We start from the raw sequence: 16,670 nt of genomic DNA on the forward strand, positions 1-16,670 counted from the left end.
GCAGCTGCCAAGTTGGGCAAATAAATTAGCGCCCCGCACCAGATGTCGTTGGTGTCAATTCGCTTTTCCTCCAGCAGGGGGTGCAAACTGCGAATAACCTTTTTGGATGTGTGGCAGCGCGATGTTGCTAAAATCTCGCGTGAACGCCGACTTGTTTAGACTCCCAGAAAGATGGCGGCGGCGCCTCCGGATGAGGTTAGCTTGCAGTCTCGCATCAGTAAGTCTACACACCCACACCCACACACACACGCGCGCACACGCTCACACTGTACTTCGTAAGGATACCCCCACAACGTCAGATGGGTTTGGTAATTCGCTACCAATTTTTGGAGAAACATTCACTAGTCGTCGGGCATACCGGGAAAACGATTCTGACAGCTGAAAGAGTAAATGTCACCAAATCAAAGAGTGGAATTTGCGTTTGGGAGCAAAACAGTGGTTGAAAATCGCGAGGGAGGCTCAAGTGAGCAAAATGAAAATAAAATCTGCCTTTTGAAGTCGTGTTATTTTTATATGTCATGAGTTTTGTCATTTCGTGATTCAGTCTGAAACTGACACAGCGAAAACCGGAGTGTTGTAATCATCGAGCTAGGCAGCCGAGCTGCTGACAGTTGTCTCATAATGGACAATGACAGGCCAGTCGGACGAGAACCTAACAGGGTGTGTGTGTGTGTGTGTGTGTGTGTGTGTGTGTGTCTGTGTCTGTGTCTGTGTCTGTGTGTGTGTGTGTCTGTGTGTGTGTGTGTGTGTGTGTGTGTGTGTGTGTGTGTGTGTATCTATAGTTGCTATATCACACGATCACCGAGGTTAAAGTTTAGCTTTGTCGCTGTGAATTGCTGTAGAATTTGCCAGTGTGATTAAAATGACCTCGCAAGCAGTAATTCTAAACTTTGGACCAGAAGCAAACACGGAGGTGAATTCTGTGTTTTTGTTTGTTTGTTTTTCTTTTCTGTGGCTTTCTCACAGACAAAGCCACCAATCCTTTGAATAAGGAGACCGACTGGGACAACATCAAGGGATTCTGTGATCAGCTCAACAATGAACCAGAAGGGTGAGATAATGAAGATGGTATCTCACAGTGGAGAGTTGTTGGAGTAAATCAATGTACTTTAACAGTGTCAAACAAACGGAGTGAATGAAAATCAATTCAGTTTACCAGCTCATACAGAAATGTTGTCTAATATGTCTAATATCTCTCCTACATGGTATCTTATGTTTGTTTTTTTTGTTTTTTTGTTTTTTTAAATATGTTTGACTGTGTCAATTGTCTTTATTCAGCCCCCAGGTTGCAACCAGACTTTTGGCCCATAAAATCCAGTCTCCTCAGGAGTGGGAGGCCATGCAGGCACTCATGGTAATAGATCGTACACACACACACACACACACACACACACACACACACACACACACACACCTACCGGTCAATTTAGAGTTTCCAATTCACCTCACATGCGTGTTTTTGGACTGTGGGAGGAAGTCGGAGAATCTGGAGAGAACCCACGCAGACACAGGGACAACATGCAAACTCCACATAGCACTTGGCTTCAGTTAAAGCATGTTGGTACTTAGTGGTGTGTGACAACCCGCCTGTACAAAAGTAAAAATGAAACGGTTCTTAAATGATTCCCAGGTACTTGAGACGTGCATGCAGAACTGTGGGAAGCGTTTCCACAGCGAAGTGGGAAAGTTTCGCTTTCTCAATGAGCTCATCAAGGTGGTGTCGCCCAAGGTGAGGAACCATGTCTGAGTTGCTGTTGCCTGTAACTGTATTTGTGGATCGCATGCTGAAGGGCCCTTTTGAAATGAACAATTGAGAATTAAAAAACAAAAACAAAACAGGATTGTATTTGTTTGACTAGGTCTTAATGTTATGTCCTCACAGTATTTAGGGGCGCGGGCTCCTGAACCGGTGAAGAAGATGGTGTTGGAGATGGTCTACAGCTGGACAGTTAATCTGCCTGACGAGACCAAAATATCCGACGCCTATCAGATGCTCAAAAAACAGGGTGAGTCATTCTGAAGACTCAGAAGATTCACCTCCAAAGACACTGCTTTTATTTTTTGCCTTTAAATGTGTACACCTTTTTAACAGCTGCGCTCATTCTGTGTTCCCTCAAACATCGTACAGTTCCCTCTTTTAACAACTAATAAGGATGTGGTTGTGGTTATAGGCTGTGTAAGAATAGTGTTTTGTACAAAATGAGGTTGCTTCCCTTTTTATGGATCAGTGAGCAACAATCATGCGACCAAAGTCGTTGGCTCTGGTGTAACCTTAAAATCTTGCTTCCATGTGTTTGCTTTTTTTTTTTTTTTTTTTTTGTAACAATTTTCTTTACATTGGAGTTGCACATTTAAAAAAAAAAAAAAAAAAAAAAAAGAGAGAAATTTCACCATAGATTTACACATTACAAACAGAATCGAGTCAGTGGTGTCTTGACATCTACACTATATACCACCTTATTATTTAAAGTGCACATTGCCGGGTGTGAGACTAATGGCTGTCCCCGTTCTCTTCCAGGTATTGTGAAGCAGGATCCTGTTCTTCCTGCTGACAAACTCCTTCCACCCCCTGCTCCCAGAGCCCCAAGTGCCATCTTCGAGGATGAGGAGAAATCCAAGGTAAAAGACGCCACAATATGCCCCTTACATGGCTGACCACACTTGAAGTCAGAAATACTTAACTATACAGGGCGCTCTGCTCTGAGTAGGAGTTTGTCTTGGCATCACGTTAGTTCCATAAAAATACTCTGCGCATCAGAGCCTTTGAAGTTAACCCCACTGTGAAAACCATTAACAGTTTACAAAGCTCTCTTCCTCCCCCTTCCCCTCCCCCACTTGTGTCCTATCCTGTTTTTGTAGACGCTATCGCGCTTATTGAACAGCACCCACCCCGAGGATTTAAGAGAGGCAAACAAGCTCATAAAGGAAATGGTCCAGGAGGTGGGCAATGGGATTTGTGTTCCACATGTGGAATGCATGTGGATGGAAAACACCTGAAACACCTAAAAAATGACTTTAAAGCAACTTAAAGGCATCTTTCAAACATTTATTTCAACTTAAGGGTCAAAAGAAGGTTGTGCTCTTACTGCCACCATGTTTTAATCATTGTGGTCATGTGACAGACTTTTTAGTTTTACCCATAGCTTCTGAAATATTATAAAAAACAAAAAAAAACACCCTGGGGTATTACAACCTTTCTTTTGGCCCCCTGCAGGACCAGAAGCGAGTGGAGAAAGTTTCCAAACGTGAGAGTGCCATCCAGGAGGTGAAGGAGAGCGTGAGCCTGCTGAGCCAGCTGCTGCAGGGCTTCAGCAGGGAGAGCAGCTCCCAGAGCAACCAGGAGCTCGTTAAAGTGAGCGCTGAGACGCAGCACATTGGAAACCGGCTGCAGGCACGCAGTCCACCGAGGTCCGTGTTTGCTCTGCCGACACGTGTCTGCTTCTCTTTCCAGGATCTGTACCAGCGCTGTGAGAAGATGAGGCCCACGCTGTTCAGGCTGGCCAGCGATACAGAGGACAGCGACGAGGCCTTGGGTGAGCGTGCTAGTCTCACGCGTCCAATCGTGCGCCATAAAAAAGCTCTTTATGAATTCACCTTTAACCAGCTGAGCCTCTTTTTTTTTTCCTTCTGCCTTTAGCTGATATCCTGCAGGCCAACGACAGCCTGACACAAGTCATCAACTTGTACCGGCAGCTGGTGAAGGGAGAAGATGTGTCGAAGGACGGTACTGCCACACCACCACTGACAACAAGTAGGCCTGTGCACCTTTGAGACTGGACGTCCTGTGATACAGTCGACCTCCAGCGTCTCTGCACCTGCAAAGATCTCTGACTGATGGTCTCTGTCCACACCAGGCAGCACCAGCTCGGCCCTTGACGACCTGATGGGGCTCAACACATCAGCCAGCACAGCAGCATCCAACCCAGAGCACTCTGACCTGCAGACCCTGACTCACAACACAGGCTTCAGCCTATTGGATGATGAGCTCATGCCACTGGGTAAGCAAGAAATCTTCAGCTGGCCTGTAAAAGCAGGGCCAGATCTCTAAAACATTTAACAAGTCAAAAAAAAGGATCCAGTCAGCACGGCTCAGCGTGTCTCTCACCGGGTGGGCCGCAGCCCTCCTGTTGGCCCACTGGCTGGAACACATAGGTCACATCTGGGTCCACCGCAACAAAGCTGCACTCAGGCAAGACAGACACGTCAAACAGAGTCTGACATCAGCAGTAAACTGTTTGGAAAACGGGAAGAGGTTTTGTTTGAAGGAAAGTGTAGATTTCACTGTTGTTGGAAAACTAACCAACTGTGTGTGTGTGTGTGTGTGTGTGTGTGTGTGTGTGTGTTTCTTTTTTAGGACTGAACATGACAGAAAACTGCATCTCTCAGCCAGCTTTGCAGGTAAATCAAATCATTAATTATTAGTTGATTGATCTTATCGATTGATTAACAATTCATTGATCAGCGGCGATTTTTCCTGAGAACCTAAATATTTCACAATGAAAAATGTGTAAGGAACACATTATTTAACCCTTAAAAATGTTGAGGGTCCAATGTGACCCATTTTTACACTAGAGAACAGTAAAAACACCCTAAACATTTATCCTCTGACTTTAAGTTGACTTCTAATGGGTCACATTTCAACTTAAAAAATAAATAAATAAATAAATAATATATATATATATATATATATATATATATATATATATATATATATATATATATATATATATATATATATATATAATTATTAATCGATTAATTGTTAACATCCCTAAACGATATTAAGGGAGAAAAACTGTAAAGTGTTGCTTTACAAAGCCTTTAGATTTAAAATATGCTGCTTGTGAGCACCCATCTGTCATAGGTCAACGGAGAACATTATTATACATACATTATACATCCTATAATCGTTACATTATATCGTGACACACAGAAGCTTCTCCACCACAGTATCATCATGTAAAGTTCCCTCTGTCCGCTTCCTTTCAGACTTCTGCCAACTTAAAAGCATCGGCTCTGCTGGTCCCTGCAGCAGGCCTTCTTCCAGCCATGGTCCACTCATCTCAAGCGCCACCAGCAGGGGGCCCCACTGCTCCACCTAAACCCATGGAAGAGCTGGATTTGCTAGGGAAGACGCTGCTGCAGCAGTCCCTCCCTCCAGAGAGCCAGCAGGTTAAATGGCAAGTTTGTTTTAACTTTGCGTTTCTTCTTTATTGTTATAGTTATTATGTACATTGTTAGTCTAAAGAGCATCTGGTGTGGCCTGACGAACAGGGACAAACACCAACCTCAATCCAAAGTCAGCCTGAGGGATCTGCAGAAGTCCAGCAGCAGCAGCGCCGCCCACGCCTCGTCCTCCGTCCCCGCCTCTGCCCCGCCCACCTCGGCCGTCCAATCGGGGCTTTCCGACGGCCTCCTGATTTCCAACCTCAGCGTCGCGGCCGCCGACCCCTGTGACAGTATTTCCCTCGCCGACGTCCACCTGCCTCTGGAGTCCATCAAACCCAGTAAGGCTGACAAGCGATGCCGTCTTGACATTCTTCTTCTCTCCAGAACAAATTAGATTCTTATCTTGAATCTTTCATTCCATTTCCAGGTAGTTTATTACCAGTGACCGTGTTTGACAAGCACAGCCTGCGGGTTTTCTTCACCTTCGCCCGGGACTGTCCTCCGTCGCGGCCCGACGTGCTGGTGGTGATCATCTCCATGTTGTCCTCGGCTCCGACACCCGTCACCAACATCCGCTTCCAGGCGGCCGTGCCGAAGGTGCGTCTGCTCTTCAGCCGCAGCCCCGACGGTCAAACCGCTTTCGGATGGAGCTCGTTAATACCCTGCCCTTTTTTTTTCCCCTTATGTGATTTTGCTATTCTTCAGGTGATGAAAGTGAAGCTGCAGCCTCCCTCCACCACTGAGCTGCCGGCATTTAATCCCATCCTGCCTCCAGCTGCTGTCACACAGATCCTGCTGCTGGCCAACCCTCACAAGGTACGATGTCACATGACCCTCCCTGCATCATCACTGCCTGATGATGACCGTTGATTCTATGTCCCTGAATTTGACAGTAATGATGCAGGGTGAACACCACTGTACGTCGTGCTCATATTGAAGGTTGAGACCACTGATTGTTTTTGTTTCCTTGCCAAGATGTGAAATTGTGCTGCTGTTTCTGCCTCATCCAGGAGAAAGTACGTTTGCGGTTCAAGTTGACGTTCAACCTGGGGGACAGCGCTCACGATGAGTCGGGTGACGTGGACCAGTTCCCGCCTCCCAACACATGGGGGAGCCTTTAATTCGGAGTGGCTGAGCCCCCGTCTCCCGATCTGCTGCTTCCCTAAACGTTTTTTGCTCGTCCCCCATCGCTGGCTGAAGTTAATGCGACGTCTGCAGTTCCAGTTTGGCGTCTTCGAACCGGTTGAGACCAGTCGAGGGAACCAGTTTCTACCTTGTGCCTTCCTTTGAAGCTTCTCTGTCTTTATTTGAGCATCTCTGTGTCCACTTTTGCTTTTTTGCCTTTTTTTGCTCTTCCTCCTCCCCCAACAATCAGTCTGACAAACTGTCTCAGTGTTGAATCAGTGCAGTAACTTTTCAGGAAACAGTCTAGCCTTTTTTTTTTTTTTTTAAAAAAGGTGTATTTGTTTATACATGGTTCAGTTTTCTGTCCCTTATCATGTGAATTACGCAGAGCGTATATATTTTGCCTTTACTTTCAATTGTTGGCACGTTGAGTGTGGAGTCCTACATGAAGTTTGTGCATCCAGCACCCAACAGAGTGCTCCGAGGTTGTAGGTTGTAGTCCTCAACTTCTGCTGATGATGTTTTAGTGTATGACCAACAGTAGGTGGATTTCTTACATGGGGAGAAATTTGCCTTTTTTTTGTCAAATAATCACAACGCTGCATCTAAAATGACTTTGTGTCGCTGTTGAAGCATTAATTCAGTGCTGATTTGAAGAGAAAGCAAGCAAACAATCCACTTCTTGTCCTTGATCCTGCTTTCAAAGAGTTTAATAGGGGAGGAAAAAAAATTGTGCTGTGAGTTTACTGAGATTCATCTTTGGAGTGGGGAGGTGGGATGTTAAATGCTGTAATAAGAGTGTGAGTGTGTCGGGAGAGCTGAGGTGGCCTCTCCAGGGAGCAGACGGCAGGTTTACAGGCATTATTATTATTTTTATTATTATTCTCTCTTACTTTTAGTATTTAAGTCATTTTCTATTTTGCAGACATACAGTAAGAAACATACAGAAGTTACCAATAATATTAACGACGGTTCCGCATGGATGCGACTGTCACACTGAAAAACAAAAAACTAAAACCAATTCTTGGTTTTGCTGTTTGTTTCTGTATTTTTTCTTGTATGTTGAAGTTCATCAAAGGAACGTCACTAACACTCTTCTGGGTGACTTGTAATTTCTTTTAATTTCTGCACTTTTCTTTGTTTTTAATGTTGTTGGGACACTCCCACGTTACATTTCCCATGTCACAAATTTATTTTAATAATCCCTGCACTTTTATTCTTTTGTTTTTGCACATGAACCGGTTATCCCGTCACAGAACATTGTCGTTTCGTCTCATTTACTGCCTTTACGCTGTTGATTGACCAAAAGAGGAAGAGGTTGCATCCCTGAGTTGCTGACATCCGGTTGGATTCTACCACAATGTGCCTGCGATTAATTGTTTGATTTTTATTTTTGCTTTTGTGCACATACGTCTGCAATTCATACTTGTGTTTTCATGCGTTTGCACCTGGATTGCAAAAAGAGCCAACAGTGTGTGGAGATGTTAATGAATCATTTTCTCTGTCTGTCTGGTGGCGACTGGGTTGATTGATGGGCGCCTCTGTGGTTCTAAAGAGTCGTACAAATTAAAAGTAACTTCTGGTTAACGAGCTGTTTGACGGAAAGGTGATTATCCTCAAATATGTGAAAAGGAAAAGGAAAAAAGATGTACATAAATTTTATTTTTGCAGCTACGGCTGGACTTTACAACATTCCTGAGGGATACATTAGCAAGTTAGCCACTTCTAAAAGACCAACAGTCATTGTGAAGTGTCAATAATAAATCGGACAGGTTATTTTGAATACCATCAACCTGTTTCTATGGAGATTTGGGCTGTTGTTTGTTTACCGACACACTGGCCTGTCAGGACTGGAAACCGCAATAACAAGGAATCAACGTAGCTACGTTTTGTGTCTTCATGCCTCAAGCAAGTTGTAAATAAAGTGAAGTAATAATGTGAAGTACATTTTGCTCTTGCGGCACCATGTACTGTAAACTATGCATCGGAAAGATTGTCAAAGGTCCGACCACATAATATAACTCTGGCTGTGTTGTGTATCTAGAATTCCATCAATTTGTACCTCAACCCCCGAGGTGGTGAAGACATGCAAGGGCTTCTTCATGGATGCATTCCTTTCACAAAACACATTGTGTATTAAATTCAAAGCTAAAGTCTCCACAATATCAAAGTTGCAAATTTAAATGCCGTAACAATCGTAAGTTTACAGTAAATCTGCTGTCAAGTCACTCAGTTTGAGTGTTTAGAATCAATACACAACGACGTGAAGGAGTATTTCTAAGATCTGTTGGTGAAGAATACAAACAAATCTTGCCCATCGTGATGTAAATAGGAGCGTCTGTCTCTCTCTATGTATGTACTTGTGTTTATAAGAGTGAACCGAGATGGGACAAATGCAATCAGTTTTGCTTCGAGTTTGCCAAATGTACAAATTGCTTGATGAATAAATTGCAAAGTTACAAAAAGTTGTTTGCTTTGTATATTTATTGATAGCAATGTCACACAAAATGATGGCAACCATGCTACAAACTGCATCCTTTGTACTGCATTATACAAAAGACAGCCACATATCAATTTAAAGCATCAGGTATTTGCACAATACCTAATACAAACAGAAGCATGTTGTTGAAAAGAAGTCATGCAAAACAAAATGGATATAATTCTAACACCACCAGCAAACCACAGGGAAAAATAATGTCAATGCAGGGGAGGAGTTACAAGCGGGATATGTTGCTGTAGGTTAATAAGACCTCAAATGAATCATTAAAGTGGAATATATTGCTGTGTAAAAGTACTGGCATGAAATCAGATGATGTGAAGTCAGAGTCAGGAATGTGACAAATTAATTACAATTCATTCCTCACAGCACTCGCCCACTGAGGACTCATTTCAGTTGAGTCTCAACACAGCTGGAACCTCCGACTGCTGCCGTGGCTCAAACACAAACATAAAAATGAACTTTATCAATTCTGCTGCATGAACGTGAGTGTGAGATCTTGGGGAGAAAAAAAATTTAATAAAAGTTCTTTACTACAGAAACTTGTTGCATTGTATCAAAAAGTACAAATTGAATAGAAAATAGATGACACAAACTCTGTTGGCTGTCGATGATGATGATGATGATGATGATGGTATTTCATAGAATAAAAAAAAAACAAAAAAAAGTGATACTGTGATAAAACCAAAATGGATTAAAAAAAAACAAACAAACATGTTTTGTTGTTGTTAGTTTCGGGGCGGTGCGAGGCCAGGAGGGGGCGGTGGTGGAGAGGTGAAGGGGTAAGGCTGCTGCCCCATGAAGCCCATCAGCGGAGGCTGTGCAGAGGCAAACTGCTGCGCCATCAGGGGCAGTGGCGCCCCCGGTGGCTGTGGAGGAGCAGGCGCGGGAGCCTGGCCGAACTGGCCGAGTGGCTGGCCGGACGCTCCGCCTGCAGCTGATGCAGCTGCACCGTGGGAGTTGTAGCCGCCGCCGCCGCTGCTGCCGTAACTCTGATACTGATCGGAAGTGGAGTTGAAACTGCTCCTGTGATCGCGACTCCTGTAGGAGGAGGAGGAGGAGGCAGAGCGGTCTCCATCTCGGCCGTTGCGGCTGTTGAAGCTGCCGCGTCCGTCTTTGTTGCCGCCGCCGGTGCGCATGCGGCGGTCGCACTCATCCTGGTACATGAGGTTGGGGTTGCTGGAGTTGCTTCCACGGTAACGCATCCGACCTCCTGGTGTACGCAAGTATTAGATCAAAATCACTGCAGAGCTGAATTTTCTTTTCTTTTTTTTTTTTTACTTTTAAGTTTAATGTTAAAGGTTCATCACAAACGATTCTGGAGAACGTCACTGACAGACACATCAGGACGTAGTCAATCAGAATGAGCTGAGACACCACGTACAACGTCGTCGGCATCACACAGGGAATAAAATATTTTCTGGTAATTTTCTGGCCTTCATTTAAAGACCATAACTGAAAAATCTACAATACAAAGATTTGATATGAACCACTTTTCAGGTCACAGTTGTCCTGTCAGCCCTTTTGAAGGCGTCTATTTTGTATTTATTTTTGTGTATTTTTGTATTTTTGTATGGGAAAAATGCTTTTCGGGACCGTGGAATTATTTGCTGCAGTACCTCGAGTGGCCACTGGGAAAGATTTGCGCTGCTATATTGCCAGTGCGGTGTTACCGGTAATAAATCCATGGCGGAGAGCGAGAGAGACAGAGTGAAAGACGCTGCAATCTAAAATGTAACCACTTGATGTCGCTGTTTCTTATTCAAAGTCTTCCAATATTGCACGCTGAACCTAGAAATCAAACTGATGGCACTTACCGCCTCCACCGCCACGATTGGAGTCGACCAGCTGAAGCAGCTTGGGGTTGATGGCCTGTCTGGCCTCCTCCAGGACCCGGACCAGGTCCCGGGCCTGCCGCAGGTTCCCTGGTGTGAAGAAGGTGTAGGCGGTGCCCTTGTTGGTGCTGCGGGCCGTACGGCCAATACGGTGGACGTAGTCCTCTGACGAGTTGGGGTAGTCGTAGTTGATGACGAACTTGACATCTTCCACATCTTTTTTGGGTAAAGAGCGAAAACATTTTAAGCACAGAGGGAAAAAAAAAGATGAATAGCTCATTATTCTTGATATAAAGATCTTTTTAAAGATGATGGTTTGTCCTTGAGATAAATTACTGTGATAATACAGTTGATTTAATTTGAAAAGTACATAAAACACTTTTAAAAAGATAAACTAATAAGATGAATTCAAAAGTCTGAGCAGAGTCACTTACCTGCTTTCTCAGACACCCTGAAAAACATGCAAAACCCCCTCACAAGTTTTCTTTTTTAAATCGACACAGTAAAAGAAGGGTTGACACTCTCGCTCCACATCGAGGTGGAGGACAGAAACCTGCTTTACACTTGCTGATGCTCCTCACACCAGTGTAATTAGTGGTCAGGAGGTGTGAAGAAAAGGAGTCTGTTTCTTATTACAGGAGGACTGGGGCTCTGACAGCACTGCTGATCAAGTCTGACTCTCACCCCCCCACCCCCACCATACATCATGACCTTTTGCATAACCTTCTGAGTGACAGGATGAGGACGTGCAAGGATTTAAAAAAACAAAACAAAACAACAAACTGCTATTGTTTCGACTGAAATACCAGTAAATGTGGTGAGCTAACAGAGGAGTTGAAAGAAAGGGGTGATGAGGTACTTACCCCCTTCGTGTCGTTTCTACAACAAGGTAGCCAGTTCCCCCCTGATCAGTCCTGGTTTATAGGGAGGGGCTGAGGGGGAGGGACGCGCCTTTCATCCCACACCAGCAACGTCGGACGGGAGCAGAACCATAAAAGCTCGAGAGACACGGCCGGTTCTGTTGCTCTCTCGCCGCATTGCAGGAGCCCTCCTCAGACCCTGGCCAGGACCGGATCCAGACGAGCCCGTCTAACTCTCCCTGCCCCTGTCTGTCTCCTTTTGTTTGTTTGTTTGTTCGATTTTTGAGGGTGGGGTGGAGCGCGGAGTGATGGGTAGACAGACAGGCGCCTCATGCTGCTCCCCAGGAAGGCTCGCCGGATCGACAAACTCTCTGACAATACTGGGCAGGGGGATTCTAGTTACCCACGACCAATAAGAGGGCACTTTAGGCCTCGAAAACTAGCCGAGCTGCTACTTTTACGTGACGGAGGGGGAGGGGCAGTGGCAGCAGCGCAGACTGTTACAGCTGCCGTGTGCTGCCAAACCCTGAGAGGAGAAGAGGGGAAAAAGAACAAGCGTGAAGTCATGGATTTTTTTTTTTTTTTTTAACAAATCAAAGACACTTCAAGTCATCCCCCCTTCTCAATTTTATCAGCCGAGCCGTCGTGTCCTTTTTTCGGTGGACACGACATCACGGTCCTGCATAAATGTGTCTGTAAAATGAATCAATGTGCTTCATTTTGCAGATTTAAATGAAACGCAAAACCCAATTTGTGCATGTTCAAAGAGGTGAAGGAGACACTTGAAAGAAGAAGTGTGCACGGGAGCGTCTGCCGCGACTTTGCTCCTGTCCGGCAGCAGCGTGCCAGAGAGCCCCGGTGGAAGGAAGCTTTGGAACTGCGGTAACAAGAAACAGACTAGAAACCCAGCAGCTCAGGAGGCCTGAAGCCTCGACGCTGGACTTACAATTTTGCTAATTACTCATCTTGCAATAGCAAAGTATAGGGTACTTCTAATGCTATAATTGCAATGTCATACACTCACTTAATTCATACACCCAACTAAATTTGTCAAAATGTTTTACTGCATATGCACTTTGGGGAAAGTGCCAGTGTAATAAAGGTGACAATTAGAGAAACATAAAAAACAAGGTTGTAAGCAATGATATTAAGCCTCAACGCTGCTTTGCTAGAAAGTGCTAGTTGTAGCTGATCCAACTGCTGCAGTACTTACCAACTGCTCAATATATTTTGAAAAAGTTGTAGTTGTTTAGCACACAACAGCGTAAATGTGTTTGACATAATACCACCACTGAAATAAGGTGAGACAGTGTGATGCATCAAGTGTATAGATAATTAAACATACCCAAACCACGAGAGGCCACATCTGTAGCAATCAGAATCGGGGCTTTTCCATTACGGAACTCTAGAAAAAAAACAAAAAAAGTCAGGGTACTGGGCGTCAGAAATTGACGCCCAGTCAGGAAAAAGAAGAAGAAGCCTCACCGCTGAGCACCCAGTCTCTTTCTGGCTGGCTCTTGTCTCCATGGATACACATGGCTGGCCAGCTGAGGGGGGGAAAAAAAGCACATCACACAGGCACATTAACAGGCGATTTTCAATATCTTATCTACATAATTGCTTCATTCATTCATAATCAGCCGCCACAATCCAATTCATTTCTCACCCGTCACGCCTCATCCTCCTCGTGAGATCGTCGCAGCGCTTCTTGGTCTCCACAAAGATGATGGTCTTGTTCTCTTTCTCTGCCATGATCTCCTCCATCAGCTGGAAGAGCCTGTTGGCAGTGACAGAAACGGTTGCAGCTCATCGGCTCTTTGTTCCCTCCCGCTGATTGCCTTGACATGACCCCACTTTGCTCTCCTTACTTTTGGTCCTTCTCACTCTCCATGCAGACGTCGACAATCTGCAGGATGTTGTGATTGGCACTGAGCTCCAGAGCGCCGACGTTGATCTGGACGTATTCCTTCAGGAAGTCCTCGGCGAGCTGCCGGACCTCCTTCGGCCAGGTGGCGCTCCACATCAGCGTCTGTCTGTCTGGCTGAGAGGTGGAAGGAAAGCACCCTAGTGAAATACCACAACCTGGAGGGGAAAGAGGGAGTGTGGGGGGGGGCTTTGCCCTACCCTGATCTGTTCCACTATCTTGCGGATCTGCGGCTCGAAGCCCATGTCCAACATGCGATCGGCCTCGTCCAGCACCAGGTAGGTGCAGCGCCTCAGGTTCGTCTTTCCGCATTCCAGAAAGTCAATGAGGCGGCCGGGGGTGGCGATGCAGATCTCGACTCCTGCGCAGACGCAAAATGAGAACACATAGGAACCATGTCGCTTAGAGCTGCGTTTCTCAACTGGTGGGTCGCTACCCAACAATGGGTCGCAGAGCGGCTTTGATTGGGTCATGGCATGTAGGAAATTTCCCTTTTTTTGAAAAACAAAAAACAAAAATTATTTTAAAATATTGGTATATTTATATTTATAGAGAAAATGTTGGCCATTTATTTTGCAGGACACATAATTCAACTCAATAATTCCAATAATTGATCTACTCGACATGAGAGCAAGTGGACTAAAGTTTTTATTCTTCTGCAATAAGTTTGAGTGCTGTGGAATAAATTATGGTCGCGACTTCATTATAAGGGAAAGAAACGTGGGTCCTGAGACTCCACCAGTTGAGAACCACTGGTTTAGAGGTTCAAACACAACACGCCACAAACTGCTATTGAGGAGGCCACTCTAACCTCTCTCCAGGTCTCTAATCTGAGGTCCTTTGGGGGCTCCGCCGTAGACGCAGGTGCTCTTGATGCGGGAAGACTTGCCATATTCATATGCCACCTGTTGGACCTGCTGAGCGAGCTCCCTGGTCGGGGCGAGCACCAGACACTGGAGAGACAGGACAAAACACAAGACAAGTAGAGTTTTAAGAGACAGACTGCGTGCCACACCGCCGCCTGTAGATTCACTCTGGTATTAGGAGCCTTGCAATGCGTGAAGTCTGCACTCACGATGGGACCGTCTCCCCTCTCCAGGTACGGCTGGTGGTTGATGTGGACAATAGCAGGAAGAAGATACTGCATGGAAGAAAATGAAACACAAAAATAACTTAAAAAAGAAACGTAAAACAAAAAATAAATCCTATAACAAAAGGACAATAAATGCTATCAATTCTTATGTCCATATCTTATCTTGTACACTTAATGTACAGTATAATCTTTTTTTTCATGAATGGTTTTAAATTCTTCAGTTCAGTTTCATGTGCTTCTAATTTGGGGAATATGGCACTTTGAAGGAAAGCCATTATGGTCTGTGGGCCTTACAGCCAGTGTCTTTCCGGAGCCAGTCTGGGCAATCCCAACCATGTCATGGCCACTAAGGGCCACAGGGAAGCCCTGAGCCTGGATCGCTGTGGGCTCCTTGAAGTTTTGCTGCATCAGGACATCCATCACATACTCTGTGACAATCAAGAGTGGGGTGTTTACACATTTCAGCTCACAATTGATACTGATATTTATTTTCATTTAATTGTGTATTTATTTATCATCACTACACAATCTAGATGTGTTTCAACTCACGGGGAAACTGTGCGTGGTGAAAGGCGGTGACAGGCTTTGAACAGCCATTGCCTCTAATGGTGATTTCCTTCTTCTTGCGAAACTCCTCCACTTCGTAAAGACTCGTGTGTTGGATTTCAAGATGCTCTGTGTAGAAGTTCTTCTCAAATTTCGGCAGCTCGTCGAGGTTCCACTTCTTTTTGCGGAGACGCTCACCCGGATTCCCAAACTTCATTGGTGGGGGTCCGCTGCGACTGCTCATGCCGCCAAACCGTGGCCTGACAAAAACAAAGGAGACACTATTTTACCTACAGCCATTTATATTTGGTTCCGCCTGGGCATGTAAGCCAAAATCAACTGCTGTCCACTGTCGTAAGGCCAAATGCATAGATAAAATGAACTTAACCTGTGTTGGTTTCTTATATTGTTTGTCATTGCAGGAAAAAATATCTAGTTTGTGAAGACTAGAAACACAATTGAGCAACAGTTAAAGCAAAACACAAGTTTACATGACATGATGAGCGTCATAAAAACACAAAAGTTATGCACCGTATGGTAACAATTATCAACGTCAGGCAGTAAAACCGTACGTTCACATAGGTCAAACTTCTGTTCCTTGCAAGACAAAAAGACTGAAGATGCTGCTTGGCCTTGTCATGGGAGAGGCTCTGAATTAAATACGTTCAAAGTTCATGAGTTAAAAAATAACGAATGTCAATTTTTTAAATTGCCTGTCTTATTTAAGTTGATGAAAGTATGAAGAAGAAGAAGAAGAAGAAGAAGAAGAAGAAGAAGAAGAAGAAGAAGAAGAAGAATTTCCGGCAAGGTAGACAAGCTTCATGTACAAATGCTAAGTGTGCTGTGTACTATTGATCCGTATTGATTCACACACTTTTAATATTTAAAGGTAGGAGCAATTAAATATTAAAGAAGCCAGTGGATCTTGATTACGATAGAAGTGCGCCAACAGGGCGACTGAGTAAAAAAAACAAAAACAAAGCAACGTTATTTTTTTTCTTTTGAACAATCAGACCATGGAAGTGTTATGCTTTGTTTCGCCTGCGTTATGGCGCAGCAAACTGTTGGAATGACAGCTACTATCGAACCGAGATCAGCCGTCAAAGCAGCCCGTCGACGGGTGGAGTTTGTTTACGGCCTGCGGGTTTTGCTTTTGGCGACGCGGCCACACACTATTACAACCACACCAATGCGGAGACGACGAGACGAAAGACGCAATGTTTGTGTTGTTCCACTGACCTGTCTCGCCCACGGTCCCTGTCTCTGTCTCCGTACGATGAGCCCCCTCTCATTTTCGCGCTGAAAAGCAGGCGTTCAACGTCGAACGACCGTGTTTTGCTACCCTAGGTTTCTTGTTCCGAGTTGTTTACGCCGCAGGCTTTTAAAGACGTGAAAGAAGCCCGAAAGACAAGGGGGGTCAAAAACAGACGGCGCCTGTAAACTGAGCCGCACACGTCGGAAATGAAGCTCTGGAATTTCACGTGATTTAGGTAAATAATTGTTTTGTGCGTCAAGAAGTTAAACGGCGACGTCGCACACTCTCGATTCCTCTCCAGAACCCCGTCCCTGCCTTCTTCTTCTGCGTAACTTCCTCCGCTGCTAATTCTACGTATGTCTGTTG

At 44.8% G+C, this 16,670-nt stretch overlaps 2 protein-coding genes across 3 annotated transcripts; one reads left to right on the top strand and one right to left on the bottom strand.

Moving 5' to 3' along the window:
- Positions 1–34: 34 nt before the first annotated feature.
- On the top strand, positions 35–6,606 carry LOC142896277 (ADP-ribosylation factor-binding protein GGA1-like). Of its 2 annotated transcripts, none has more exons than XM_076037885.1 (17): positions 35–217; positions 967–1,051; positions 1,279–1,354; positions 1,631–1,729; positions 1,883–2,006; positions 2,519–2,619; positions 2,860–2,940; positions 3,215–3,352; positions 3,452–3,533; positions 3,638–3,751; positions 3,855–3,998; positions 4,355–4,398; positions 4,990–5,180; positions 5,275–5,507; positions 5,597–5,766; positions 5,875–5,985; positions 6,180–6,606. In XM_076037885.1, the coding sequence occupies exons 1-17, from the start codon at positions 172–174 to the stop codon at positions 6,288–6,290; spliced, it is 1,950 nt and encodes a 649-aa protein (XP_075894000.1). In that variant the 5' UTR covers positions 35–171; the 3' UTR covers positions 6,291–6,606. The 2 variants fall into 2 exon arrangements, with proteins under 2 accessions (XP_075894000.1, XP_075894001.1); XM_076037886.1 differs by lacking the exon at positions 35–217 and adding an exon at positions 239–660.
- Positions 6,607–8,760: 2,154 nt separating this feature from the next.
- Positions 8,761–16,624, bottom strand: LOC142896303 (putative ATP-dependent RNA helicase DDX17). Its single transcript, XM_076037888.1, has 12 exons — positions 16,289–16,624; positions 15,053–15,309; positions 14,798–14,931; positions 14,486–14,551; positions 14,222–14,363; positions 13,611–13,771; positions 13,355–13,527; positions 13,153–13,263; positions 12,972–13,033; positions 12,832–12,891; positions 10,609–10,842; positions 8,761–10,004 (listed from the first exon to the last, which is right to left on the bottom strand). Exons 1-12 carry the CDS (start codon positions 16,339–16,341, stop codon positions 9,520–9,522), a joined length of 1,938 nt encoding a protein of 645 aa, XP_075894003.1. The 5' UTR covers positions 16,342–16,624; the 3' UTR covers positions 8,761–9,519.
- Positions 16,625–16,670: the final 46 nt, after the last annotated feature.

This window comes from Nelusetta ayraudi, unplaced genomic scaffold, assembly GCF_046127955.1.
Source record: "Nelusetta ayraudi isolate G7.1 ecotype Tasmania unplaced genomic scaffold, CSIRO-AGI_Nayr_v1 ptg000004l, whole genome shotgun sequence".
Taxonomy (NCBI): Eukaryota; Metazoa; Chordata; class Actinopteri; order Tetraodontiformes; family Monacanthidae; genus Nelusetta; species Nelusetta ayraudi.

Coding starts and splice junctions, on each gene's coding strand:
- LOC142896277 (XM_076037885.1), top strand. CDS start 172: ATGGCGGCGGCGCCTCCGGATGAGGTTAGCTTGCAGTCTCGCATCA. Junction 1,355..1,630: donor AGGCCATGCAGGCACTCATG/GTAATAGATCGT, acceptor AATGATTCCCAG/GTACTTGAGACGTGCATGCA. Junction 2,007..2,518: donor TCAGATGCTCAAAAAACAGG/GTGAGTCATTCT, acceptor GTTCTCTTCCAG/GTATTGTGAAGCAGGATCCT.
- LOC142896303 (XM_076037888.1), bottom strand. CDS start 16,341: ATGAGAGGGGGCTCATCGTACGGAGACAGAGACAGGGACCGTGGGCGA. Junction 14,552..14,797: donor GCTCCGGAAAGACACTGGCT/GTAAGGCCCACA, acceptor TCTTCCATGCAG/TATCTTCTTCCTGCTATTGT. Junction 14,364..14,485: donor AGAGGGGAGACGGTCCCATC/GTGAGTGCAGAC, acceptor CTGTCTCTCCAG/TGTCTGGTGCTCGCCCCGAC.